Source organism: Lepeophtheirus salmonis, chromosome 10, assembly GCF_016086655.4.
Source record: "Lepeophtheirus salmonis chromosome 10, UVic_Lsal_1.4, whole genome shotgun sequence".
NCBI lineage: Eukaryota > Metazoa > Arthropoda > Copepoda > Siphonostomatoida > Caligidae > Lepeophtheirus > Lepeophtheirus salmonis.
The window spans coordinates 21628135-21653917 of NC_052140.2; the positions used below are offsets into that span (position 1 = coordinate 21628135).

The 25783-nt window shown below is 33.3% G+C and overlaps 2 protein-coding genes and 1 pseudogene across 2 annotated transcripts; 1 reads left to right on the forward strand and 2 right to left on the reverse strand.

Annotated features, from left to right (window-relative positions):
* Positions 1–582: 582 nt before the first annotated feature.
* On the reverse strand, positions 583–8574 carry LOC121125577 (uncharacterized). Its single transcript, XM_040720772.2, is given in 12 exon segments — positions 583–2384; positions 2387–2794; positions 2797–3658; positions 3660–4171; positions 4174–4650; positions 4653–4961; positions 4964–5800; positions 5803–6863; positions 6942–7222; positions 7285–7572; positions 7633–7767; positions 7830–8574. Coding segments are annotated over 12 exon segments (7245 nt in total). The 5' UTR covers positions 8262–8574; the 3' UTR covers positions 583–741.
* Positions 8575–8778: 204 nt separating this feature from the next.
* On the forward strand, positions 8779–11925 carry LOC121125575 (major vault protein-like; annotated as a pseudogene).
* A 5757-nt stretch (positions 11926–17682) lies between these two features.
* Positions 17683–25716, reverse strand: LOC121125574 (uncharacterized). The gene is made up of 5 exons (XM_040720768.2): positions 24980–25716; positions 24784–24918; positions 24436–24723; positions 24093–24373; positions 17683–24014 (listed from the first exon to the last, which is right to left on the reverse strand). The coding sequence occupies exons 1-5, from the start codon at positions 25409–25411 to the stop codon at positions 17891–17893; spliced, it is 7260 nt and encodes a 2419-aa protein (XP_040576702.1). The 5' UTR covers positions 25412–25716; the 3' UTR covers positions 17683–17890.
* Between the last annotated feature and the right edge of the window lie 67 nt (positions 25717–25783).

The window sequence follows — 25783 nt, forward strand, 5'->3', positions numbered from 1 at the left end:
GAGACAAACCAGTGTTAGAATTACTCTGGCGCCTTTGAAATGCCATCCTTTACCCATTTAGACCCTCTTTAGTTCTGCAACGTTTTCACAGAAAAATGCATCATACTTTTCAATTTTTAGATACGGACCGACCATACAAGCACAACGCTCAGATTAGCTTAAACCAATATATATTTTGTTTATTGAAAAGGATTTGAGATCGATAGTGGAAGAAGCTGGCAAGCGACAACGCAGTTTATTCGTTGTCGTGAGGGCAGTAAACGAAAATTACTTTTGCTTGAAAACAAAGGAAAATTTGATAATCCCATATGAAATATAAGCACCTAAATATTTGAAACCAACACACTATTTTCTAAAGAGTTGGTCCAAACCTATAAAAAAGGTACAAATATCCAAATTCATCGCAAAACCACATTTAATTAAGAAAAAACATATTACAGATTCGTAATCAAAGCTTCAAGTACTGCTGGAATTGAATAAGGAACTTAATTATTTATTTTGATTGACTTTTCTAATTAATGGGAGGCAAAACATTAAACAAAATGTATGTATTGTATTTTTCATAAACATAAGATACGCATCTAAGAAAAAACTTTGATTTATTTGAGATCAAAAAAATATAAAATAATTCCTTAAACTACCCTTGATTAAGGATAAATATTAATAATTGGGGACATAGAAAAGGATATCCAAGTTTGTAGGTACATACTTGTGTATGGTTAGATTTAACTAAGTGAAAAGTTATAAGGAAAAACCATAATATTTCATTTTAAGAAAGTATAATACACCAAAAGCTCCTCCCAGAATTATACACTTGGTATATCGAGAAACCCCTCCTTTATATAAAGGCACTTGACTGAGAAATTCTCCTATTTGCTCTATCTTGTCTGATTCTTTTAGTTTCCATATTTTACAATATTTATCCAGAGAGATAGAAGCAAATGTGAACTCATCAATTTTAATCACTGAAGTAACAGTATCTTTATGGCTTAAATGCTCATAGACAATACTTCCAGATTGTATTAAGAGATGCCCGTCAAAAGAGCCGAAAATATCAACAGATTCACTCATTTGAACATGGGATGCAACATTGCGTAAATTAACCTTGAAACTACTCTTGTTTACGTGGAAGAAAGGTTCGAGAGAATCAATTGCTCGAAGATATGGATATGAATTTAGCTCATTAGTTTCGTTTATATCCACTTTCTGGTTGCTTCCATCTTCAAATCCAAGAGTCACAATCCCATGTTTGTACCCTGAGTTCCAATCAATCCCAATTAAACTATTTTGTGCATACATACTTGATGAGGAGGAACTATTATCACTTGAGGAGGAGGAGGAACTATTATCATCATCCTGTTTGCTGGTTGAATTTGACATACTTTCGTCATTATCTTGTGTATTTTCGTCTTCAAATTCATGGATGTCTTTAGAAAAGGGGTTTGCTGAAAACAATTTAGAATCGTTAAACCAAATTCTCTTCTTTTCTTGTGATCCATTTGAATACAAAATTAAAGAAAATAGTTCTACTTTGCTGAAGCAAGATAGGATAATTGAATCATCATTGTCTCTCCAAACGGAATTAATTTCAAATTCCATTTCGTTTTGAATATCAAATTGATTTTTCTGGACAGCTTCATTATCGGAGATTGCATACAAATAAACGTGAGGAGCCGATAAAATGATCCAATTTCGATCATCCCCTCCTGGAATATTTAATATGGACGAGATTTGATTTTTTTCTTCGATTTTCTTTTCTTTTTTTAGGGTTAACTGCAATCTTGAATCTGGTGTACAAAAGTTTAAGCCTTCATCAAGATAATTTATAGATTTAAATCCATAAGACAATATATCAGGTTTATATGGCATGTCATGGGCTTTAAACGCCATAGGATCGATGACTTCGTTTAAAAGAATAAAGTATTCCTCGTCATGAGAATTATTTCTTAGAATTCTTGAGTTACGGTGATATTGAATATTCAAATTTGAATCCAGCATGATCTGAAAAAACTCTTCCTTTGATAAGTACTTGTGAAGGTCTCCTTTTTTATAGAAAATCAAGTTATCTTGGTCAGCACCACCTAGCTTATAGTCAATAGCTAAATTTTTCATTTTTTTATATCCTTTGCTATTTAACTTAATGTCAAAAGTTACAAGACCTGTTTTCTCATAGCTTCCATAACATCTGAATGTATCATCTTTGTTTGGCAATGATTTCAAAACCAAGTCAATTACGGTATTAATGGTGTAATCTTGAAATATTTTTTCCAATGAATTAGTATCCAAAGAATATTTCCATAATGCCAATTGAGTTCTGCCACCCGTAAAAATATATCCATTATGATAATCAATAAATGTTACAGGTGAGCTGAATTGATTTTTAGATCAAAATAATTTTCAGAAGTCAATATAGGGGTGTAAGTTTTTATGTCTGAGTCTATTCTTCGCCGCTTTCTTATTTTATTAAGAGCCTCTTCAGGTATTTGATATATCTCAAACTTGTTATCTTCTCTCGGATAGATGAATATTCCTTTGGTTCTTGATATTGGAACGATGAAATTAAAATATTCAAAGTCAGATGTGACATGGGTGATTTCTCTCAAATCATATATTTCTCTAAGTTCCTCATTAAATCTAAAGCTTAATAGCCTGTTTTTATTTGTAATTAATATGAATATATTCTCTTGAAACATGAGAGCCTGACAAAGTTCTCCTTCTTTGTTGATCAATTTTATGGAAAACGATACCTGGGCTTTATTTATAAAACGAATCCAACCAGAATTATATCCCAAAACTTTTTGCCTTCATATGAATCCATACAAACCACAGCATCATTTTCAAAAGTTGGCATTTTGTATTGCCCCGAAATTTTATGGTATCGATGATTGACAACATCATTAAAATAGTCATAGAAATTTGAATTAAATGATTTAAATTCAAAGCATCGAATACAACCATCTGAGCATCCAATTAAGACTTCAGATTCTGATAAAAATGATAATTTATTCCCTGTAAGAGTCAATGAGGGTGAACCAAGTTTCCAGCACTTTTTCAGCGTTAAATTTATATCAGCAATATAAACGTAGCCCTCAGTATCAGAGCAACTGACAAGTATCCCATCATTTACATTCAATTTGACAGCAATATCACATATGGCACCTTTACAACACAGCCCTTTTTGGGATACCTCATTATCAATAATATTTATGCGCAACAATTCGCCTCCCCATGTTCCCACTAAAATTGAGGATTCATTAACTGGAGTACCACAGGATATGGGTAATGAGTGAGAAAATTTACCAGTCATTTTAAATTTTCCTAAAGTTGAAGAGAATACAAAAAAATTACCATCAAGTCCAGTAGACACAATACTCCTTGACAACGGCATCAAAAATATGCTGGAAACGGGCTTCAAATGGATTTGAGCATGATTAGATACATTTATCCTTTTATTTATGTCCCAGAAAGATACTGTTCCATCTTGTAGACCTACAGATATTACTTCACTCCCACGAACAAATGATAAGGAGGTTACAGGGGAATGAACGTAGAGACCAAACATAGTTTTATCTTTTTGTTCAACGATGACACAGTCATCTGTCCCATAGATCCATATTTCTTCATATGTAGCCGCACACAAAATTATAAGCTTACTAAAAACTTGTCATTCTTTCAATGTCTGGAATCTTCATCGACATGTCCTTATTCAAAATTTCGAGCATGAGAAATGTTGAATTGTCTTTACCTCTATCATGATTCATCTCCAAAAGACATGTGTGCCCCAAACCATCCACTAAAGACGAATTTATCCCGTGCTGATAGGTGAGCATTGGGCTGTGAACTAAGGATTCTGAGTAGATTTGTAAAAAGTTTAGTAATTGTCTGTCAGCTATTTTTGATATTACGCAATGATGATAAAAATGTTCCATGGATTCAACTCCATTTTTCGCCCAATAATAAATAAAAGACAAATCCCTCAAAAATAAATTATTACCCATGGAAATACATAATTGAAGAAGAGAATTCAATAAATATGGATGAATGCAATCAGAATTCTTGATATCCTCTTCAAACTCCATCAAATAGTACTTGAACAACAAGCTTCGATATTTATCTTCATTAAGATAGTTTTTAAGAAAACTGTTTTTAAAAGAATCTTTGAGGAAAAACCTTTTTTAAGTGAGGGCTCCATAAAAATTTCTAGTCTATTAAGAGATCTAAGAAGTGATATAGAAGAAACAGTCTTCCCTAAAATATTCTGTGTTGCTCTCATAAGTTGATTGAAGGATGGACCTTCACATTCATATAAAATATTAAGAATTGGCTCAAGGATATGACTATCTTCATCATCTCTTTCAAGAATATAATGATATAAATCCTGAAGATTTCCAGGTATATGTTCTTTAATCATTGTTTTTTCATTCCCATTCACTATTGCATCGGAGGATACAAGAACTGAGCAGAGTGTTTTGAGGTATTTAATATTCCCTGATTCTTTCTTGGATGCAGCTAAGCGAAGCACATTATTAAGAGGAGCCTCACTTAATACTTTATCCCCCATTTTTTTCAAAAAGTTACTAACCAGCTCCTTCTTTATTCTAATGTCTTTAATATCATCTAAAGAAACAAATACATCCAAATGATATTTTTGCGCCTTGACAAGAGATGTTTCTTCATGAAAGAGTCCGATTTATTAGACGAAACAATAATACGAACTCCAGGAGGGAAATTACAATAAGGAATCCAAGAGACGTTATCTTTCGGTGGTTCGTCAACAATAATACAAACTACCTTTCCACATGTTTGAATTTGACTGATTAATTTTGCAACTCTTATAAAGGATAAGTAGCTATCATCTTTAGAGCTTTGAGTGTAATCATCAATATTAATTTTGGAATGAAGTTGCAGAATTTGATGCTCCAAATACTCCATGATACAAAAAGAATCCATGACCCCATCAGAAAAAATGGAATGACGATTACATCTGACGTATTGGACAGAATAGTTGCCAGTTTACAAAGAAAAGCTGTTTTGCCTGTGCCCTGAATTTCAATACATTTGAATTTATTTCTATGAGATAAAATGATTTCGGTCATCTTTTCAAGTTCCTTAGTCCTTCCAATAAACTCTTCAGTCTCTTTTGAAATAAATGAACTCATGAAATCGACATGAGTGACCAATTCTTTCGATGCAATGTCCAATATATCTTTCCAAAGTCTGTCAATAACAGTCCTCACAAAATCCTCATCAAAGCGAGAAAAAACAGAATTTGAGCTACTCTTACTTAAGGATGAAGCTCTATAATTTTCATAAAGTGGACAACCTGAATTTCTTATGTCTTCCTTAAGTTGGTTCAAAGCCCCATTCTCTTCTGAATTAATTGACTCACGAAATTGTGAGATGTCATTTTCAGACTTTATCAAACTCAGAGTTAAAGGATCTCTAAAATAAAAATGGGCTCTTGTCCAGCCTCTCAGTCTTATTTCCAATTCTGTAATAGATATAGAATTTTTCTTGAATCTATCAATAACGGCTGCATTGCCAGATAAGAATTGTTTTTCTATTGGTAGTGAGTATCTTGGTTTCCACCCATATCTCTCACCAAGAAAGCAGATAAATATATCTGACTCTTGAACACGTTCTAAGCAATATCTTGTCATGCTTGTTTCTAAGCTTTGATCCTCTGGAATGCCCCATCTTAAATCTAGAGGTGTTATTTCCACATTAATGTTCCGACATCTACGCCTAAGCTCTGGAAATACACAATAGTTTAATAAGTTTCTTTCACCAAACATATCCAAAAAGTTGAAGACACAAAAATTTTAACTCTAGTCCATTGTATTCGAGATTTTGGACGAGCAATTGGAGTAATGAGAGGCTTTTTGTTATAAATTTTATACTTGGAATCAATGCTTTCAACTTCTTCAAGTTGGGATTTCCCTGAGCTTAATTGGGATAATGTCTTCAATGCAGCGTCTCCAAATCCAGAGATGGAAACATTTCGACTATTACTTTCTAATGGGAAAAGATATGGCAAACTTCCATCAATCGTCAATAATGCTAAATTCATCATAGATGAATAAACTGACGTACGACGGTAATAGTCGATAAACTTAATAAATTTATCAAGTGGATCTTTTTCCGGAGGTTTTCGGAAAATTATAATCAAATTGTCTATTTTTTGTTTGTCCTTAATACTATACAAGTAGTTTCCAACCATTTCAATATTTCCACAATTGTCCCACACATGATGAAAATAATTTCTTATATAAGTAGAAAATATATTTTTATTTAATTTTCTCTTTCCAAGCTCCTCTACTCCATTCTCACCACAGCTTAGCAGCTTATATGACTTGCATGCTTGTGCAATCATTAAACCAGTGAATATGCAGATACCATTGAATCCAATGAATCCATAATCTTTCCAAGCATCATCTTTGCTTTTATAATTGACGAAAAATATTACAGAATGTCCCTCAATAGGTGACAAATTTCTCAAAATTGATGACTGAGCAGTTTCCTCTAAAACATCTTGCAATTCAGATGGAAAATCTATATCCGATTGAGTCCAATTTTCCTTAGTACTACTATTTTTTTCCTTTCTCCGTCTCCTCATTATCCTATACTTATGTTCTGATAGTCCTCCAATATAATTCATCGCACTATAAGCGCATAGATACTGATGCAGAAATACTTTGGAAGATCGTATGGAACTTAGATTTTTAATACTGCAAATGATATCCTTTAGCTGATGCTCATTAATGCCGGATAAGACCATATTTCTTAAATTTCGAATAATAGCCAAATGTGGTATTTTTTTGCTCAAAATCAGATCATGCCATACTTGCGGCTTGTTGCCGTGTCTACATATTATAAGGAAATGTAATACAGATTTGTTAATCTATCATGATTAATTAATCAAATGAGTTGCATTTACATACATAGAAACTTGAGTTTCCCAAGTGAATGGAATTTGTAAACGCATTCTTTTCCCAGCCTTCTCCGGTTGAAATTTCCCTCTTAATTTAAGCTTCTTAAATTCGTCTTCCGACTTGGGATATTTTTTTCCTAGAAGACACATTACGAACTTTTGAGGATGATGAATATGCAATAATCTTATGAGCCTTTTAATATTGAAACTACGAGATGATGGAAGGTTCAAATCATCATTGTTGTCGTCATCTGATAGCACTACGTCTTCATTGATTGATGATTTCTTTTTCTAAATAGACAACAACTTTTTTAGATAACAATTTGTTAATTAATAATCAAATAAATTATTACCTTTCTTGAACATCCTTTCTTGTGATATTTGGCAAGTTGATATTCGTCAAAATCAGAAAATTTCTTAGTCATAGCTTTTCTGAGCATTGAGGGAAGTGAGGATTTATTTTCCCTCTCAAAAGATGCAACAAAATCAGCAATGGATACCCATTCACTTGGAGTCATTATACATTTTTGAAAGTAGTCCTAATAATAGGTTTTATATAAATTACCATGGAAACTGGCAAAAGAAAGAAGTAATAACGATCCTGCTCGAAAATTACATTCCCGTCGACAGTATAAAGCTAGCTAAAGAGAAAATTATAATACTTATTAGGGACCCAGACAGATGACTTTCAATATTTGTACCCTAAGAATAAAGACGGAATCCTTAAAAACCACTTCCTCACAAAGACTAAGTATTTTTTGTCGTATAAGGTCTTCTGGCTCATGCAATTTGGGCTTGGATAACAGCGAGGTTGTACATATTTGCATAAGTTCAAACTGAAAATGAAGGGCAATGCTTTAAAATTCAACAAAATCTCAATTTAATTATTATTGCAGACCTTTTGAAGTTGAGCAGGATCCTGTTTTTGAATGGAAATTGGAACTTCTGCAAATCCTTTGTGTAAACTTGGCTTCTCTATCTTTGGATATTCATCCTGGTACATCTCCATTTCAGGTGGTGCATCCAGTATCTCCTCAAAGACTTCAGTTTCTTGATTCGAGGAGAGGGATTTAGTTTCTTGAATTTCCATTCCTTGGAACTCGGTATCTGTGGCAGTCTTACCATTGATATTCTCCACCACATTCTCTGTGGTATTTCCTTGACTAAGATCCAGAAGAAAGGTGTTATGTAGAGGAATCTGGATGGATGTCAATACTCTATTTTTTGTAGAGTTGGAAGAAAGAAAGGAATTTTCAAGTTGAGGTGATATTCTCTCATTTTGTTTCAAGTATCGATTTTCCAAATTCATCAAGTGACTCTCGTGTGACATATTGTTATTTCGTATAAATAGAATAGAATCTGAATGGTTGTCAAGGTCTATTATCAAGGCATATAAATTATAATATAATAAGTTAAAGGTTCCCTACTTAGTTCTCAAGAATCCATTAATAAGTAATCACTTTACAATCATAGAAAATAAACTAGGAACGATAAGGTTAAAATATTTTAATTTAACTAAATATTTCTAAGGCATGGGCCCGTTCTGATAAAATTTTGATCATGAATTACTCATCAATGAATTTATTTGTATGAGGAGACTCGTTCAGCCTAGAAAACAAAGGCAGGAGGAGTGTTGCTAACCCTTTACATTTATTCAGGGAGAGAAAATACTTGAATATTACTACTAGGTTAATGTACGTACGTTGTTGGTCTTTGCTTGGGAGGGCAGGCAAGGAGAAATTACGTTAAGATTATAATATTTGCGCATATTTCGTAACGTTGCGTGTGTTTCGTCTTATACAATAATCAGTCTATTGATTATTTATAATAGGCTGGAGAGTTTTTCAAGTCAACCCATTTCATTCCTATTTGTACATACTTTGAGTCGCATCATTCTTAATAGTCTATAGAGAGTTAGTGAACTGATATTGTGATAGAATTCACTTCAACTCCAGGAACGCATCAATTTTAAAGATACATAACATTGTTAGTAATGAATAATAATATGTCTCATGAGCTTATGAGAAGACAGTAAGTGCTTAAAAATCATAGGAAACGTATTATTGTGCCTATTCTTTCCTTTTTGAATTTTCATTAATAGTTTTCTATTTATTCCCATAGTAATATGTCAAATCTAATTGATTTACCTTCATTCTTTCGAATCCCTCCTTTTTTTCTACATGCACGTCCTGGATCAAAACACTAACGTTACATCCGTTGAAACTGGGCCACAAACCTACCATGTGAAGGAACATGACGTTGTCCTCCTCCCTCCCATTCAAATGATAGTAATCCCTCCAGGATCTTATTGCGTTGTATCAAACCCTGTTATAACAAAAGATGGTACTATTGAGAAAGATCAGTTCGGACAAACTAAGTTATCTCATGGAGACGAAGAAATTCGATTACAAAGAGACCCTTTTCCATTATATCCAGGAGAGAATTTGAAAGTTGAAGTAACGCCTTTAACAATCGTGCATTCATCAAGTGCACTTCTTTTAAAAGTTATCAGAAATTTTACTGATGAAGACAAAACTGAGCGTCTTGCTGGAGATTTATACTTGTTCGAAGGTCCAGGAACTTATTTTCCTAGAAAAGAGGTAAATTCATTTATTCTATTATTTTATGTACTTTCAAAATACATAATGTTTTTATAAATCTTGTGTAGGTGGAAGTTGTTAAAACTATTACTGCTACAGTCATACATGAGAATGAAGCTTTAAAACTTAGTGCTACTCGAGAAACTTTGGACAGATCTGGTTGTAAAAGAGTGGCAGGGGAGGAATGGTTAGTTAGAAAATCTGGAGCTTATCTCCCTCTCGCGTATGAAAATGTTCTTATGATTGTTAGAGCTCACATACCACAAACAGATGTTGCTATTTTAGTCAAGGCTAATGCATCCTTTAAAGATACATTTGGAGTTGAGCGGAAGAACGGAGACCAATATTTAATAACCCTGGAAGATACATCATCCTTCATACCCGATGTTCAAGAAGAAATTTTGGGTACTGTTGAAGCCACTATACTTGATAGTAGACATTATTGTACCATTCTTAACCCCTATGGCTCAGATGGGAAACCCATGCTTGGTCATCGAAAAATTGTCAAAGGAGAAATCTCATTTTTTCTTAAGCCAGGAGAAATTCTTGAAGATGGTGTGAAGGAAGTTTACATTCTTGGTGAGGATGAGGGTATTGTCTTAAAGTCCCTGGTTAATTACGAAGACAAGTCAGTGACTCCCCCAGAAATGCGAAAACCTGGAGACAGATGGATGATAAAAGGAACTATGGAATATACTCCTACTATTGAGGTAGAAGTCATAGACGTAAGAAAAGCAATACCCTTGCATGACAATGAAGGAATTTACGTTCGAAACATTCAGACTGGTTCTGTAAGGTCAGTTATTGGTAAAACTTATATGCTTAAAGAAGATGAAGAACTCTGGGAAAAGGATCTATCACCCATGGTACAAATTCTGTTGAATAAAAATCGGGATGTTACAGCAGATAGAGGGGAATGGATTAATCCTGAAAAAGAAAAAAGAGCTGCTAAAACTGGCTCGACCCCAACAGTAGTTCAAGATGTCGATCTTACTCGAGTAATAACCTTTAAAGTTCCACACAATGCGGCAGTTCAAGTATATGACTATAAGAGCCGTCAATCAAGAGTAGTGTATGGTCCCGATTTAGTTATGCTTGAACCTAATGAGGAATTTACTCAGCTATCTCTTAGTGGAGGAAAACCAAAACGGCCCAATCTTATCCGTTCACTTGCTTTACTGTTAGGACCAGATTTTTGTTCTGATAATGTCACTGTTGAAACTGCTGATCATGCTAGACTAGAGTTAAAGCTTTCCTACAATTGGCAATTTAAAGGTGAAAAGAATCAAGATAATGGAGCAAAGTTATTTAGTGTCCCTGACTTTATCGGAGATATGTGCAAATCCATTGCTTCAAAAGTGAGAGGAGCAGTTTCCTCAGTTTCTTTCGATAACTTCCATAAGAATTCTGCGGGGATCATTCGCTCTGCTGTATTTGGAGACAATGATACAAATAATTCAAAGGGCGTCCTAGAATTCCCCACCAATAACCTTATAGTTACATCCATCGATATTCAAAGTGTTGAGCCTGTTGATCAAAGAACACGAGATTCACTCCAAAAGTCTGTAACCCTTGCCATAGAAATTACAACTCAATCCCAAGAAGCTGCAGCTAAAAGGGAAGCAGAAATAATTGACCAAGAAGCTAAAGGTCGATTGGAAAGACAAAGAATCACAGATGAAGCACAGGCAGAAAAATCTCGTAAACAACTTTTGGAATTGCAGGCTGATTGTGCTATTGTTGAGGCCATTGGTCACTCCAGCGCAGATGCTAAAGCTCAAGCTGAATCGAACAAAATTGAAGCTGAGGCTAAAATTGAAAATTCAAAAAGAAAGACTGAAGCTCTAGGTATTGAAGCTGAAGCAGAGCTTACTCGCCTTAGAGAAGCTCGCGATGCCGAAATCGAGTATATTGAGAAACAAAACAAACTAGAAATAGATAAACAAACAGAAATAATGAGGCTTGAAGTGGAAAAGTTTCAGGCAATGGTAAATGCTGTTGGACCTCAAACACTTCTTTCCATGTCGGCTCTTCCAAGAGAGCATCAAATCCAGATGTTAAAGTCTTTGGGCTTGAAGTCAACACTCATTACGGATGGTAAAACACCAATTAATTTGATTGATGCAGCAAAAGGGCTCATTGGAGTCTGTCAAGAAACTGCAGGGAAATGAGAAAATATGATATAAAATTTGTACATCGTCAGTACGATTGGGATCTCCAACATATTGTTGCTTTTACCGATACTTGTTGATTTATATACTGTTTAGACCTAAATGCTTCCTATTGATTATAATTAATATGATATATTTAGCGATTTACCTTATTATACTCCGTTTTTATATTTTAATATTAAGCATTTAACAAATACATACAATGTTGGTACTTTATTATAAACTAAGTAATTAATGTACTTTCATTGACTAGTAACCACAAAATCGAAGATAGCGTCTGAGAATTGAGGGTATTGAGTGCGCTCGATTAAAACCCAAGAATTTATAAAAAGAGCCCTACCTTGGAAAACTGAGGGAGCTTAGGCACCTTCTAAGTATTCAAGAGTTTGTTCCCTCCATTTTCAAGATAAGGATTTTATTACGGCGAGTCAAGAAGATCGTCGGAAGAAGCAGTTGTCTTCTATGGATCCTAAACTCCGGAACCGTTATTTAAAACCGTCTGCTCTTGCAATAATTTTCCCTAATCTTCCAAAATATTTATCTACAGAAAAACGTGAGAGGACAACTACGAAAGCTTCATCATCAGCAAGGCTTTCTGCTCAAAATTTATGCCTTATCCAGGCGGGAAAAGTTATTAAAAATGGATCTGGTCTCGAAGAGTCTAAACATCAAATCTTGGAGAAAATAAACAGAGGAGGTCTCTATTCTCCAACAAACGTTTGTTTTAATATGATCATCAAAATATTTGTGGTGTATCAAATTGTAACAAGAAATAAAAAAATCAAGGTCTCTATTTTTTCAATGTCATAATTTAGGAAAACTATTTTCTACTCTATGTTGTGAACTTGTTTGTGACTTTGGAGAACTATTTATGCTATAATTTTTTTTAATCATTCATTATAAAGTTTATTTTCTCATTGTTTGATTCAATTACTTAATATTATGACAAGAAAAATGATAGTAGAAATCTTAATTGTGACATTAATATGAAAAGTTGAGCTACACATACCTCAAAAAATTGTAATAAAATTAGAAAAATTGTTTAGCTATCTTCTAATCGATATTAAAATTCAAGAATAACAATTTATTCGTCTTAGATTTAATAAATTTCTCTCAGATCAACAAAAAATGCTTATACATTATTTAGAAACTATACGTGGTTAATTGATATATCCTCCAACAAAAGAGTGTATAGAGAGGATTCTGTCCTTCCCCTGAAGTGGCAACAGATAGTCGTGGGTATGGGGTCTCCGCATTCTCTGGGTCTCAAGTAGGCTTGATGCTTCATTCGTGGAAGGCTGACCATGTCCTTCCCACGAGGAAGCAACCAATGGTCGTGGGATGGGATCCCAATTAATTAGACTCACTCAATCCAACGAAGCGTTTACAGAAAGCCCATGGAAAAAATCCTATTCTCCTCCAGAGGAACGACGATAGTTCGTTCCTTGCTCTGTGAAAGTCCGACTCCGTCCATTAAACGAAGTGGCTCATGTGAGCTCGACTGTCGACCAAGGAAATGTCTACAGAGCGCCTTAGGTATCGAATATTAATCATTTTCTATAATGTAATGTCCTCTAAGGCAACATAGAAGCCAGTGATCCTAGAGAACAAGGATCCTAAGATATAAAGACACTCACCACGGATAAATGATAATAAACAATAAACATAGGGAAACTAGTAGCCAATAGGAGAATAATAATAATAATACTTAAATCCTGTAAAAGAGAAGAAGGAAAATTTAACCCTCAACGTAAAGAAATGAATCAAAACATTTGAATGTACTATGTGTACAATCAACAAAACCTCTCTATTATTATTCTGTTAGCTAGTGCAGGGAGAGAAATGGAGAGCTTACTGTTTATTGTTTACTACTTTAGTAGATCTACGTTGTTTTTCCATTTTATTTAATCATTAAATGTAGAGCTCTATAAGTTCGAGTTACGTCACCGGGCTATCCCCTTTGACGATAACTGACTTTCTCAGGTGTTTGAGTCACAGTAAAACGTAAAACGAAAGTAGCACATCGAAGCAGCTAGCCTTTAAAAATTTAGAAAACCCGCATTACCATTTTTTCTTAAAAAATGTCATTTTAAAAATCACATTCTGACGTCACAATTCCATACATCATGTATAGATGTTTTTTTAATGTATCTTTAATTGGTTAGATGGTGTTGCACTGTTTTTGTATAAGTAAACATTATAACATTACAATTACTCCTTCTAACCTAGGAATCTTTTGGCGGAATCCATATACATATATGTAGTATATTTTTTTCCGAGGAATCACCAGGGTGCGAACGTACACACATCAATTTCACGAGAATAACTCTCGAGTGTGCTGTCCATGAGCTATGGCGATTCTAAATGTTTTGAGCAATTTCTCTGCGGAGGTTTTGTGGGACGCTGGAGCTGTCGTTAAGAGTTAAAAACTTTTTGTAGTGTGTTTACGCGGCGCTCGGGTGTCCCCACATTCAGTTACTATCATAAATCCGGCCTTGTTTTCAATCTTAAACAAAATTAGTATTAAGTTTTAATAAATAATCTAGTGTTAAAAAGGAACTAAAGAGTCTAACCTGGATTTAACAATTGTTGCAAGTGGCTTTACAATTTTCTTTTAAATAAGAATGATAAGAAAAATCCTCAAGACTATCACAATTTGAGAGTGAGTCGACACAGTCTATGACAAAAGTAAACGTTACATATTTGATAATTACTCTTGTGGTTTTTATACACGTAATTATGCCCATCTTTTATTTATTTACAACATAAATTTCAGAGTGTAAAATAAACTTATTTTCCTTCTTCTGAACCATTTTGAAAATAGGACATTTTTATTATAAGACAGCGATAAACCCAGGGTCCCTTTATGGAAGAACTAACCTGGGCTGAACCCCAGGTTCTTACAAATCCTCCTTGTCCCGGGATCTATAATTACTAATGAGTAATATATAAGAGTTTTAATGATAATTAACACTTTAGACCCATTTTGTATTTTTGATAAAAGGTCAAGTCTTTAAAATCATCCATAAATGAGTCAAATGATTTTTTTTTTTTTTAAATAATTTAAAAAGAAATGTGTTTAATGCAAATTGGTTGTAATTTTACAAGACAATACCAATCTCCTCAAAAAACCCCTAACAGAGATTAAAACGAAACCTAAGGAGCACGGAAGTAATAATAAAAAAGGTATTGCTGGATTATGGGCCAAGGCCTCGGAGAAAAGGGCTGTTGAAAAGGAAAATAGAATAAATGAGCAAAAAGAAGAGGCTCAAAAAGTGAACCAAGTAGTTAAAAAAAGGGTGTCGAAGGCCCAAGGATCTACTTCAAGTCTGTCTAAGAAACGGAAACGAATACAGGTATGATAAGAAAAACATTTAATCCATTGTAGATGTTTATTGTATTAATCAAATTTTAGGTTATCTCTGATTCAGAGTCTGGTGAGGAAGAGGAGAATGAAGAAAGGGAAGACGCTCTTCGAACACAAGAGGCTGCACCACCACCACGAAAGGTATTTATTCGAGTGTGAACTCCTTTGTCCATAATTGTAAACATATTTTAATTTATGAGTTTCTTAATTAATGTTTGCTTCTTATATTATAATTGATATAGACTGTCTTTTAGTTAATTGCTTTATTTTATTGCCACTAGCTAATAAATAACATACTCCTTGTTTGAGCCTTTGAAAACATTTCATATCCAGACAAAATTGATGAGACTTTATATGCAGATTAAGAAGACTTCTCGGTTTGAGGCAACTGTAGCTTTTATCCGAATTATTAAAAAAATCCCCTATTTTGATTACTTAAGTACATTAGTGACCAGCGCAATGAAGTAAGACAACTTACTATTTATTTCATAGTCGATTATTCTTTCGTTTTTAAGATTGACCAATAATTTTTCAATTTCCTGAACGCTAGGATTGTCAAGTTCATTGTTATACTGAACGATTCTTCTTAGAACCATGAGTAAGATGGGTTTTGCTACGTAATTAGTTGTAAGCCCTTGCCATAGAGTATTCATACATTTGTAATTATTAGCTAAAAGTCAATAATTGTCCAATTAATTGGTCTATCAAACATTTAATGGGATTTATATTTTTTTGCATAATATCAGTTGTTCTCAAACTTTTTACAATGCAATCTATTGAGAAAATATCTAATGATTATTGAATACTGAGCTTTTGACGACCTTATCTCCTTCAACCCTCATCACAAATATATTTTAATGGTCATAATTGAATACATATTAATTCAATTGAAATTTATAAGTTTATTTTACAAAATGGGCCATTCACCTTTTCACTCATTATTAAATTACCTTCTAAATTGTTTTATTAGCGTTTAAATCCAGGGTTACTAATCTTTGTTTGAAAAAATTTGTGCGAAATTTAATGTGGGGCATGGAAGCGTGAGAAAGGGTTGATTTATTTGTGTTCACTGAAATGGGTGGTATGCTTCTGTTTTAGACGGAATATGACACTTAAAGCGTTAAAAAACATAAATACTAAGTTATAAATGAGCTGATTTTTGTTGAAATTGGGATTGAAAATACACAATATTCGTGTTTGCTCATAAAAGAAGGTGTGTAAACTTAAGGATTTGTTGTGGAGTTATAATTGTCAATCCTTGTTGGACTCGAACTGGTGGAATTTGTTCTGATTTCCTTCATCTCACAGCTAAGCAGCTCTATTCTCAAATATTCTTCAAATTGACACGGTTACCATGTTGATTTTTGTTTTTGTGGTTTTTTAAAAATTTGTCTCATAAATATATCTATTTATTCAAAACTTTGTTTCAGGAATTGGAAAGTGAATCAGAGGACGAAATTCCTTCAACTCCAACAATCCAAGAACCTTCTACTTTTACCAAAAAGCGGAAAGTGCGAAAACTTGTTAAAAAACAGTACGTGGATGATGAAGGTTACATGGTTACCAAAGAGGAATATGAAAATAAAAGTGAAGAAGAAGAGAAGGAGGAGGAAGGTGGTCGTGGAAATGTTATCAAGTCCGTGATTACTAAACCTCCACCAAAGTCACCAAAGAAAATGAAAGAAACAACTGCTCCAAAGAATAAACAAGCCTCCATTATGAACTTTTTAAAAAGAAATGAATTTGTGAGTCTTCTTTGAAGCTTCTTATTGTTCCTTCTATTTATTAGTAAAATAAAATCTCAAGCTCTTGTTTTGTCCAATAGAATTATTGTTTATTTTAATGAGGTGTTTAAAACAAAGCTAGAGGGACGATTCGATTCAAATATATAAATATTTATCCATAATTATCTAAATCTTACATGAAGTGATCGAATGAAAGACATGCTCAACCAGATATTATACTACATAATTCAACAGCATTTTTGCCCGCAGGCTGAAACCCACATTTATTAATGTTATTTAAGCCGTAGAACACGAATATGACCATTAAAACTTTCAATTAGTGAAGGTTTAGCCTTTAAAGCCTTTTAAAAAAAATCAAGTGTTTAGGGTATAAGTTATACCGTATAACTAAGATCCAGTGCCATATTTCGACATGAAAAACGATATATATAAAAATCAAGTCAATAATAAAATGATAAAAACATTTCAGTATTTTATAAAATTAATTTTCCAAAAGTTTCAAATCCAACCATTTGAGTTCATCAACATCATTGCCATTCTTAATCCTTCTTTGCTACAGTTAGGTGAATCTGCTCGGATTTCATTGTCAAGTTTTTCAAATCCTCTTGCTGCCAGTATTGATATTAAGATACATTTCTCTTTTACCCTCTTTTTTTGTCACCATCCATCTCGTTGAAATAGTTCTTTTACCATGATCTTCCACTTCTTCAAAAACTTTTTTTTCTTTCCAATTGTTAATTTTATTACGAAAAAACATATTACAGATTCGTAATCAAAGCTTCAAGTACTGCTGGAATTGAATAAGGAACTTAATTTTTTTTTGGATTGACTTTTCTAATTAATGAGTTAATTAATGGGAGGCAAAACATTACACAAAATGTATGTATTGTATTTTTCATAAACATAAGATACGCATATAAGAAAAAACTTTGATTTATTTGAGATCAACAAAATATAAAATAATTCCTTAAACTACCCTTGATTAAGGATAAATATTAATAATTGGGGACATAGAAAAGGATATCCAAGTTTGTAGGTACATACTTGTGTATGGTTAGATTTAACTAAGTGAAAAGTTATAAGGAAAAACCATAATATTTCATTTTAAGAAAGTATAATACACCAAAAGCTCCTCCCAGAATTATACACTTGGTATATCGAGAAAACCCTCCTTTATATAAAGGCACTTGACTGAGAAATTCTCCTATTTGCTCTATCTTGTCTGATTCTTTTAGTTTCCATATTTTACAATATTTATCCAGAGAGATAGAAGCAAATGTGAACTCATCAATTTTAATCACTGAAGTAACAGTATCTTTATGGCTTAAATGCTCATAGACAATACTTCCAGATTGTATTAAGAGATGCCCGTCAAAAGAGCCGAAAATATCAACAGATTCACTCATTTGAACATGGGATGCAACATTGCGTAAATTAACCTTGAAACTACTCTTGTTTACGTGGAAGAAAGGTTCGAGAGAATCAATTGCTCGAAGATATGGATATGAATTTAGCTCATTAGTTTCGTTTATATCCACTTTCTGGTTGCTTCCATCTTCAAATCCAAGAGTCACAATCCCATGTTTGTACCCTGAGTTCCAATCAATCCCAATTAAACTATTTCGTGCATACATACTTGATGAGGAGGAACTATTATCACTTGAGGAGGAGGAACTATTCTCATCATCCTGTTTGCTGGTTGAATTTGACATACTTTCGTCATTATCTTGTGTATTTTCGTCTTCAGATTCATCGATGTCTTTAGAAAAGGGGTTTGCTGAAAACAATTTAGAATCGTTAAACCAAATTCTCTTCTTTTCTTGTGATCCATTTGAATACAAAATTACAGAAAATAGCTCTACTTTGCTGAAGCAAGATAGGATAATTGAATCATCATTGTCTCTCCACACGGAATTAATTTCAAATTCCATTTCGTTTTGAATATCAAATTGATTTTTCTGGACAGCTTCATTATCGGAGATTGCATACAAATAAACGTGAGGAGCCGATAAAATGATCCAATTTCGATCATCCCCTCCTGGAATATTTAATATGGACGAGATTTGATTTTTTTCTTCGATTTTCTTTTCTTTTTTTAGGGTTAACTGCAATCTTGAATCTGGTGTGCAAAAGTGTAAGCCTTCATCAAGATAATTTATAGATTTAAATCCATAAGACAATATATCAGGTTTATATGGGATGTCATGGGCTTTAACAACCATATGATCGATGACTTCGTTTAAAAGAACAAAGTATTCCTCGTCATGAGAATTATTTCTTACAATTCTTGAGTTACGGTGATATTGAATATTCAAATTTGAATCCAGCATGATCTGAAAAAACTCTTCCTTTGATAAGTACTTGTGAAGGTCTCCTTTTTTATAGAAAATCAAGTTGTCTTGGTCAGCACCACCTAGCTTATAGTCAATAACTAAATTTTTCACTTTTTTAAATCCTTTGCTATTTAACTTAATGTCAAAAGTTACAAGACCTGTTTCCTCATAGCTTCCATAACATCTGAATGTATCATCTTTGTTTGGCAATGATTTCAAAACCAAGTCAATTACGGTATCATTGGTGTAATCTTGAAATATTTTTTCCAATGAATTAGTATCCAAAGAATATTTCCATAATGCCAATAGAGTTCTGCCACCCGCAAAAATATATCCATTATTATAATTAATAAATTTTACAGGTGAGCTGAAGTCATTGTTTGGATCAAAATACTTTTCAGAAGTCAATATTGGGGTGTAAGTTTTTATGTCTGAGTCTATTCTTCGCCGCTTTCTTATTTTATTAAGAGCCTCTTCAGGTATTTGATATATCTCAAACTTGTTATCTTCTCTCGGATAGATGAATATTCCTTTGGTTCTTGATATTGGAACGATGAAATTCAAATATTCAATGTCAGATGTGACATGGGTGATTTCTCTCAAATCATATATTTCTCTAAGTTCCTCATTAAATCTAAAGCTTAATAGCCTGTTTTTATTTGTAATTAATATGAATATATTCTCTTGAAACATGAGAGCCTGACAAAGTTCTCCTTCTTTGTTGATCAATTTTATGGAAAAAGATACCTGGGCTTTATTTATAAAACGAATCCAACCAGAATTATATCCCAAAACTTTTTTGCCTTCATATGAATCCATACAAACCACAGCATCATTTTCAAAAGTTGGCATTTTGTATTGCCCCGAAATTTTATGGTATCGATGATTGACAACATCATTAAAATATTCATAGAAATTTGAATTAAATGATTTAAATTCAAAACATCGAATACAACCATCTGAGCATCCAATTAAGACTTCAGATTCTGATAAAAATGATAATTTATTCCCTGTAAGAGTCAATGAGGGTGAACCAAGTTTCCAGCACTTTTTCAGCGTTAAATTTATATCAGCAATATAAACGTAGCCCTCAGTATCAGAGCAACTGACAAGTATCCCATCATTTACATTCAATTTGACAGCAATATCACATATGGCACCTTTACAACACAGCCCTTTTTGGGATACCTCATTATCAATAATATTTATGCGCAACAATTCGCCTCCCCATGTTCCCACTAAAATTGAGGATTCATTAACTGGAGTACCACAGGATATGGGTAATGAGTGAGAAAATTTACCAGTCATTTGAAATTTTCCTAAAGTTGAAGAGAATACAAAAAAATTACCATCAAGTCCAGTAGACACAATACTCCTTGACAACGGCATCAAAAATATGCTGGAAACGGACTTCAAATGGATTTGAGCATGATTAGATACATTTATCCTTTTATTTATGTCCCAGAAAGATACTGTTCCATCTTGTAGACCTACAGATATTACTTCACTCCCACGAACAAATGATAAGGAGGTTACAGGGGAATGAACGTAGAGACCAAACATAGTTTTATCTTTTTGTTCAACGATGACACAGTCATCTGTCCCATAGATCCATATGTCTTCATATGTAGCCGCACACAAAATTATAAGCTTACTAAAACTTGTCATTCTTTCAATGTCTGGAATCTTCATCGACATGTCCTTATTCAAAATTTCGAGCATGAGAAATGTTGAATTGTCTTTACCTCTATCATGATTCATCTCCAAAAGACATGTGTGCCCCAAACCATCCACTAAAGACGAATTTATCCCGTGCTGATAGGTGAGCATTGGGCTGTGAACTAAGGATTCTGAGTAGATTTGTAAAAAGTTTAGTAATTGTCTGTCAGCTATTTTTGATATTACGCAATGATGATAAAAATGTTCCATGGATTCAACTCCATTTTTCGCCCAATAATAAATAAAAGACAAATCCCTCAAAAATAAATTATTACCCATGGAAATACATAATTGAAGAAGAGAATTCAATAAATATGGATGAATGCAATCAGAATTCTTGATATCCTCTTCAAACTCCATCAAATAGTACTTGAACAACAAGCTTCGATATTTATCTTCATTAAGATAGTTTTTAAGAAAACTGTTTTTAAAAGAATCTTTGAGGAAAAAACCTTTTTTAAGTGAGGGCTCCATAAAAATTTCTAGTCTATTAAGAGATCTAAGAAGTGATATAGAAGAAACAGTCTTCCCTAAAATATTCTGTGTTGCTCTCATAAGTTGATTGAAGGATGGACCTTCACATTCATATAAAATATTAAGAATTGGCTCAAGGATATGACTATCTTCATCATCTCTTTCAAGAATATAATGATATAAATCCTGAAGATTTCCAGGTATATGTTCTTTAATCATTGTTTTTTCATTCCCATTCACTATTGCATCGGAGGATACAAGAACTGAGCAGAGTGTTTTGAGGTATTTAATATTCCCTGATTCTTTCTTGGATGCAGCTAAGCGAAGCACATTATTAAGAGGAGCCTCACTTAATACTTTATCCCCCATTTTTTTCAAAAAGTTACTAACCAGCTCCTTCTTTATTCTAATGTCTTTAATATCATCTAAAGAAACAAATACATCCAAATGATATTTTTTGCGCCTTGACAAGAGATGTTTCTTCATGAAAGAGTCCGATTTATTAGACGAAACAATAATACGAACTCCAGGAGGGAAATTACAATAAGGAATCCAAGAGACGTTATCTTTCGGTGGTTCGTCAACAATAATACAAACTACCTTTCCACATGTTTGAATTTGACTGATTAATTTTGCAACTCTTATAAAGGATAAGTAGCTATCATCTTTAGAGCTTTGAGTGTAATCATCAATATTAATTTTGGAATGAAGTTGCAGAATTTGATGCTCCAAATACTCCATGATACAAAAAGAATCCATGACCCCATCAGAAAAAAATGGAATGACGATTACATCTGACGTATTGGACAGAATAGTTGCCAGTTTACAAAGAAAAGCTGTTTTGCCTGTACCCTGAACTTCAATACATTTGAATTTATTTCTATGAGATAAAATGATTTCGGTCATCTTTTCAAGTTCCTTAGTCCTTCCAATAAACTCTTCAGTCTCTTTTGAAATAAATGAACTCATGAAATCGACACGAGTGACCAATTCTTTCGATGCAATGTCCAATATATCTTTCCAAAGTCTGTCAATAACAGTCCTCACAAAATCCTCATCAAAGCGAGAAAAAACAGAATTTGAGCTACTCTTACTTAAGGATGAAGCTCTATAATTTTCATAAAGTGGACAACCTGAATTTCTTATGTCTTCCTTAAGTTGGTTCAAAGCCCCATTCTCTTCTGAATTAATTGACTCACGAAATTGTGAGATGTCATTTTCAGACTTTATCAAACTCAGAGTTAAAGGATCTCTAAAATAAAAATGGGCTCTTTTCCAGCCTCTCAGTCTTATTTCCAATTCTGTAATAGATATAGAATTTTTCTTGAATCTATCAATAACGGCTGCATTGCCAGATAAGAATTGTTTTTCTATTGGTAGTGAGTATCTTGGTTTCCACCCATATCTCTCACCAAGAAAGCAGATAAATATATCTGACTCTTGAACACGTTCTAAGCAATATCTTGTCATGCTTGTTTCTAAGCTTTGATCCTCAGGAATGCCCCATCTTAAATCTAGAGGTGTTATTTCCACATTAATGTTCCGACATCTACGCCTAAGCTCTGGAAATACACAATAGTTTAATAAGTTTCTTTCACCAAACATATCCAAAAAAGTTGAAGACACAAAAATTTTAACTCTAGTCCATTGTATTCGAGATTTTGGACGAGCAATTGGAGTAATGAGAGGCTTTTTGTTATAAATTTTATACTTGGAATCAATGCTTTCAACTTCTTCAAGTTGGGATTTCCCTGAGCTTAATTGGGATAATGTCTTCAGTGCAGCGTCTCCAAATCCAGAGATGGAAACATTTCGACTATTACTTTCTAATGGGAAAAGATATGGCAAACTTCCATCAATCGTCAATAATGCTAAATTCATCATAGATGAATAAACTGACGTACGACGGTAATAGTCGATAAACTTAATAAATTTATCAAGTGTATCTTTTTCCGGAGGTTTTCGGAAAATTATAATCAAATTGTCTATTTTTTGTTTGTCTTTAATACTATACAAGTAGTTTCCAACCATTTCAATATTTCCACAATTGTCCCACACATGCTGAAAATAATTATCAATATAAGTAGAAAATATTTTTTTATTTAATTTTCTCTTTCCAAGTTCCTCTACTCCATTCTCACCACAGCTTAGCAGCTTATATGACTTGCATGCTTGTGCAATCATTAAACCAGTGAATAAGCAGATACCATTGAATCCACTGAATCCATAATCTTTCCAAGCATCATCTTTGCTTTTATAATTGACTAAAAATATTACAGAATGTCCCTCAATAGGTGACAAATTTCTCAAAATTGATGACTGAGCAGTTTCCTCTAAAACATCTTGCAATTCAGATGAAAAATCTCTATCTGATTGAGTCCAATTTTCCTTAGTCCTACTACTTTTTTCCTTTCTCCGTCTCCTCATTATCCTATACTTATGTTCTAATAGTCCTCCAATATAATTCATCGCACTATAAGCGCATAGATACTGATGCAGAAATACTTTGGAAGATCGTATGGAACTTAGATTTTTAATACTGTAAATGATATCCTTTAGCTGATGCTCATTAATGCCGGATAAGACCATATTTCTTAAATTACGAATCATAGCCAAATATGGTATTTTTTTGCTCAAAATCAGATCATGCCATACTTGCGGCTTGTTGCCGTGTCTACATATTATAAGGAAATGTAATACAGATTTGTTAATCTATAATGATTAATTAATCAAATGAGTTGCATTTACATACATAGAAACTTGAGTTTCCCAAGTGAATGGAATTTGTAAACGCATTCTTTTTCCAGCCTTCTCCGGTTGAAATTTCCCTCTTAATTTAAGCTTCTTAAATTCGTCTTCCGACTTGGGATATTTTTTTCCTAGAAGACGCATTACGAACTCTTGAGGATGATGAATATGCAATAATCTTATGAGCCTTTTAATATTGAAACTACGAGATGATGGAAGGTTCAAATCATCATTGTTGTCGTCATCTGATAGCACTACGTCTTCATTGATTGATGATTTCTTTTTCTAAATAGACAACAACTTTTTTTGATAACAATTTGTTAATTAATAATCAAATAAATTATTACCTTTCTTGAACATCCTTTTTTGTGATATTTGGCAAGTTGATATTCGTCAAAATCAGAAAATTTCTTAGTCATAGCTTTTCTGAGCATTGAAGGAAGTGAGGATTTATTTTCCCTCTCAAAAGATGCAACAAAATCAGCAATGGATACCCATTCACTTGGAGTCATTATACATTTTTGAAAGTAGTCATAATAATAGGTTTTATATAAATTACCATGAAAACTGGCAAAAGAAAGAAGTAATAACGATCCTGCTCGAAAATTACATTCCCGTCGACAGTATAAAGCTAGCTAAAGAGAAAATAATAATACTTATTAGGGACCCAGACTGATGACTTTCAATATTTGTACCCTAAGAATAAAGACGGAATCCTTAAACACCACTTCCTCACAAAGACTAAGTATTTTTTGTCGTATAAGGTCTTCTGGCTCATGCAATTTGGGCTTGGATAACAGCGAGGTTGTACATATTTGCATAAGTTCAAACTGAAAACGAAGGACAATGCTTAAAATTCAACAAAATCTTAATTTAATTATTATTGCAGACCTTTTGAAGTTGAGCAGGATCCTGTTTTTGAATGGAAATTGGAACTTCTGCAAATCCTTTGTGTAAACTTGGCTTCTCTATCTTTGGATATTCATCCTGGTACATCTCCATTTCAGGTGGTGCATCCAGTATCTCCTCAAAGACTTCAGTTTCTTGATTCGAGGAGAGGGATTTAGTATCTTGAATTTCCATTCCTTGGAACTCGGTATCTGTGGCAGTCTTACCATTGATATTCTCCACCACATTCTCTGTGGTATTTCCTTGACTAAGATCCAGAAGAAAGGTGTTATGTAGAGGAATCTGGATGGATGTCAATACTCTATTTTTTGTAGAGTTGGAAGAAAGAAAGGAATTTTCAAGTTGAGGTGATATTCTCTCATTTTGTTTCAAGTATCGATTTTCCAAATTCATCAAGTGACTCTCGTGTGACATATTGTTATTTCGTATATATAGAATAGAATCTGAATGGTTGTCAAGGTATATTATCAAGGCATATAAATTATAATATAATAAGTTAAAGGGTGGTCTACTTAGTTCTCAAGAATCCATTAATAAGTAATCACTTTACAATCATAGAAAATAAACTAGGAACGATAAGGTAAAAATATTTTAATTTAACTGGATATTTCTAAGGCATGGGGCCCGTTCTGATAAAATTTTGATCATGAATTACTCATCAATGAATTTATTTGTATGAGGAGACTCGTTCAGCCTAGAAAACAAAGGCAGGAGGAGTGTTGCTAACCCTTTACATTTATTCAGGGAGAGAAAATACTGGAATATTACTACTAGGTTAATGTACGT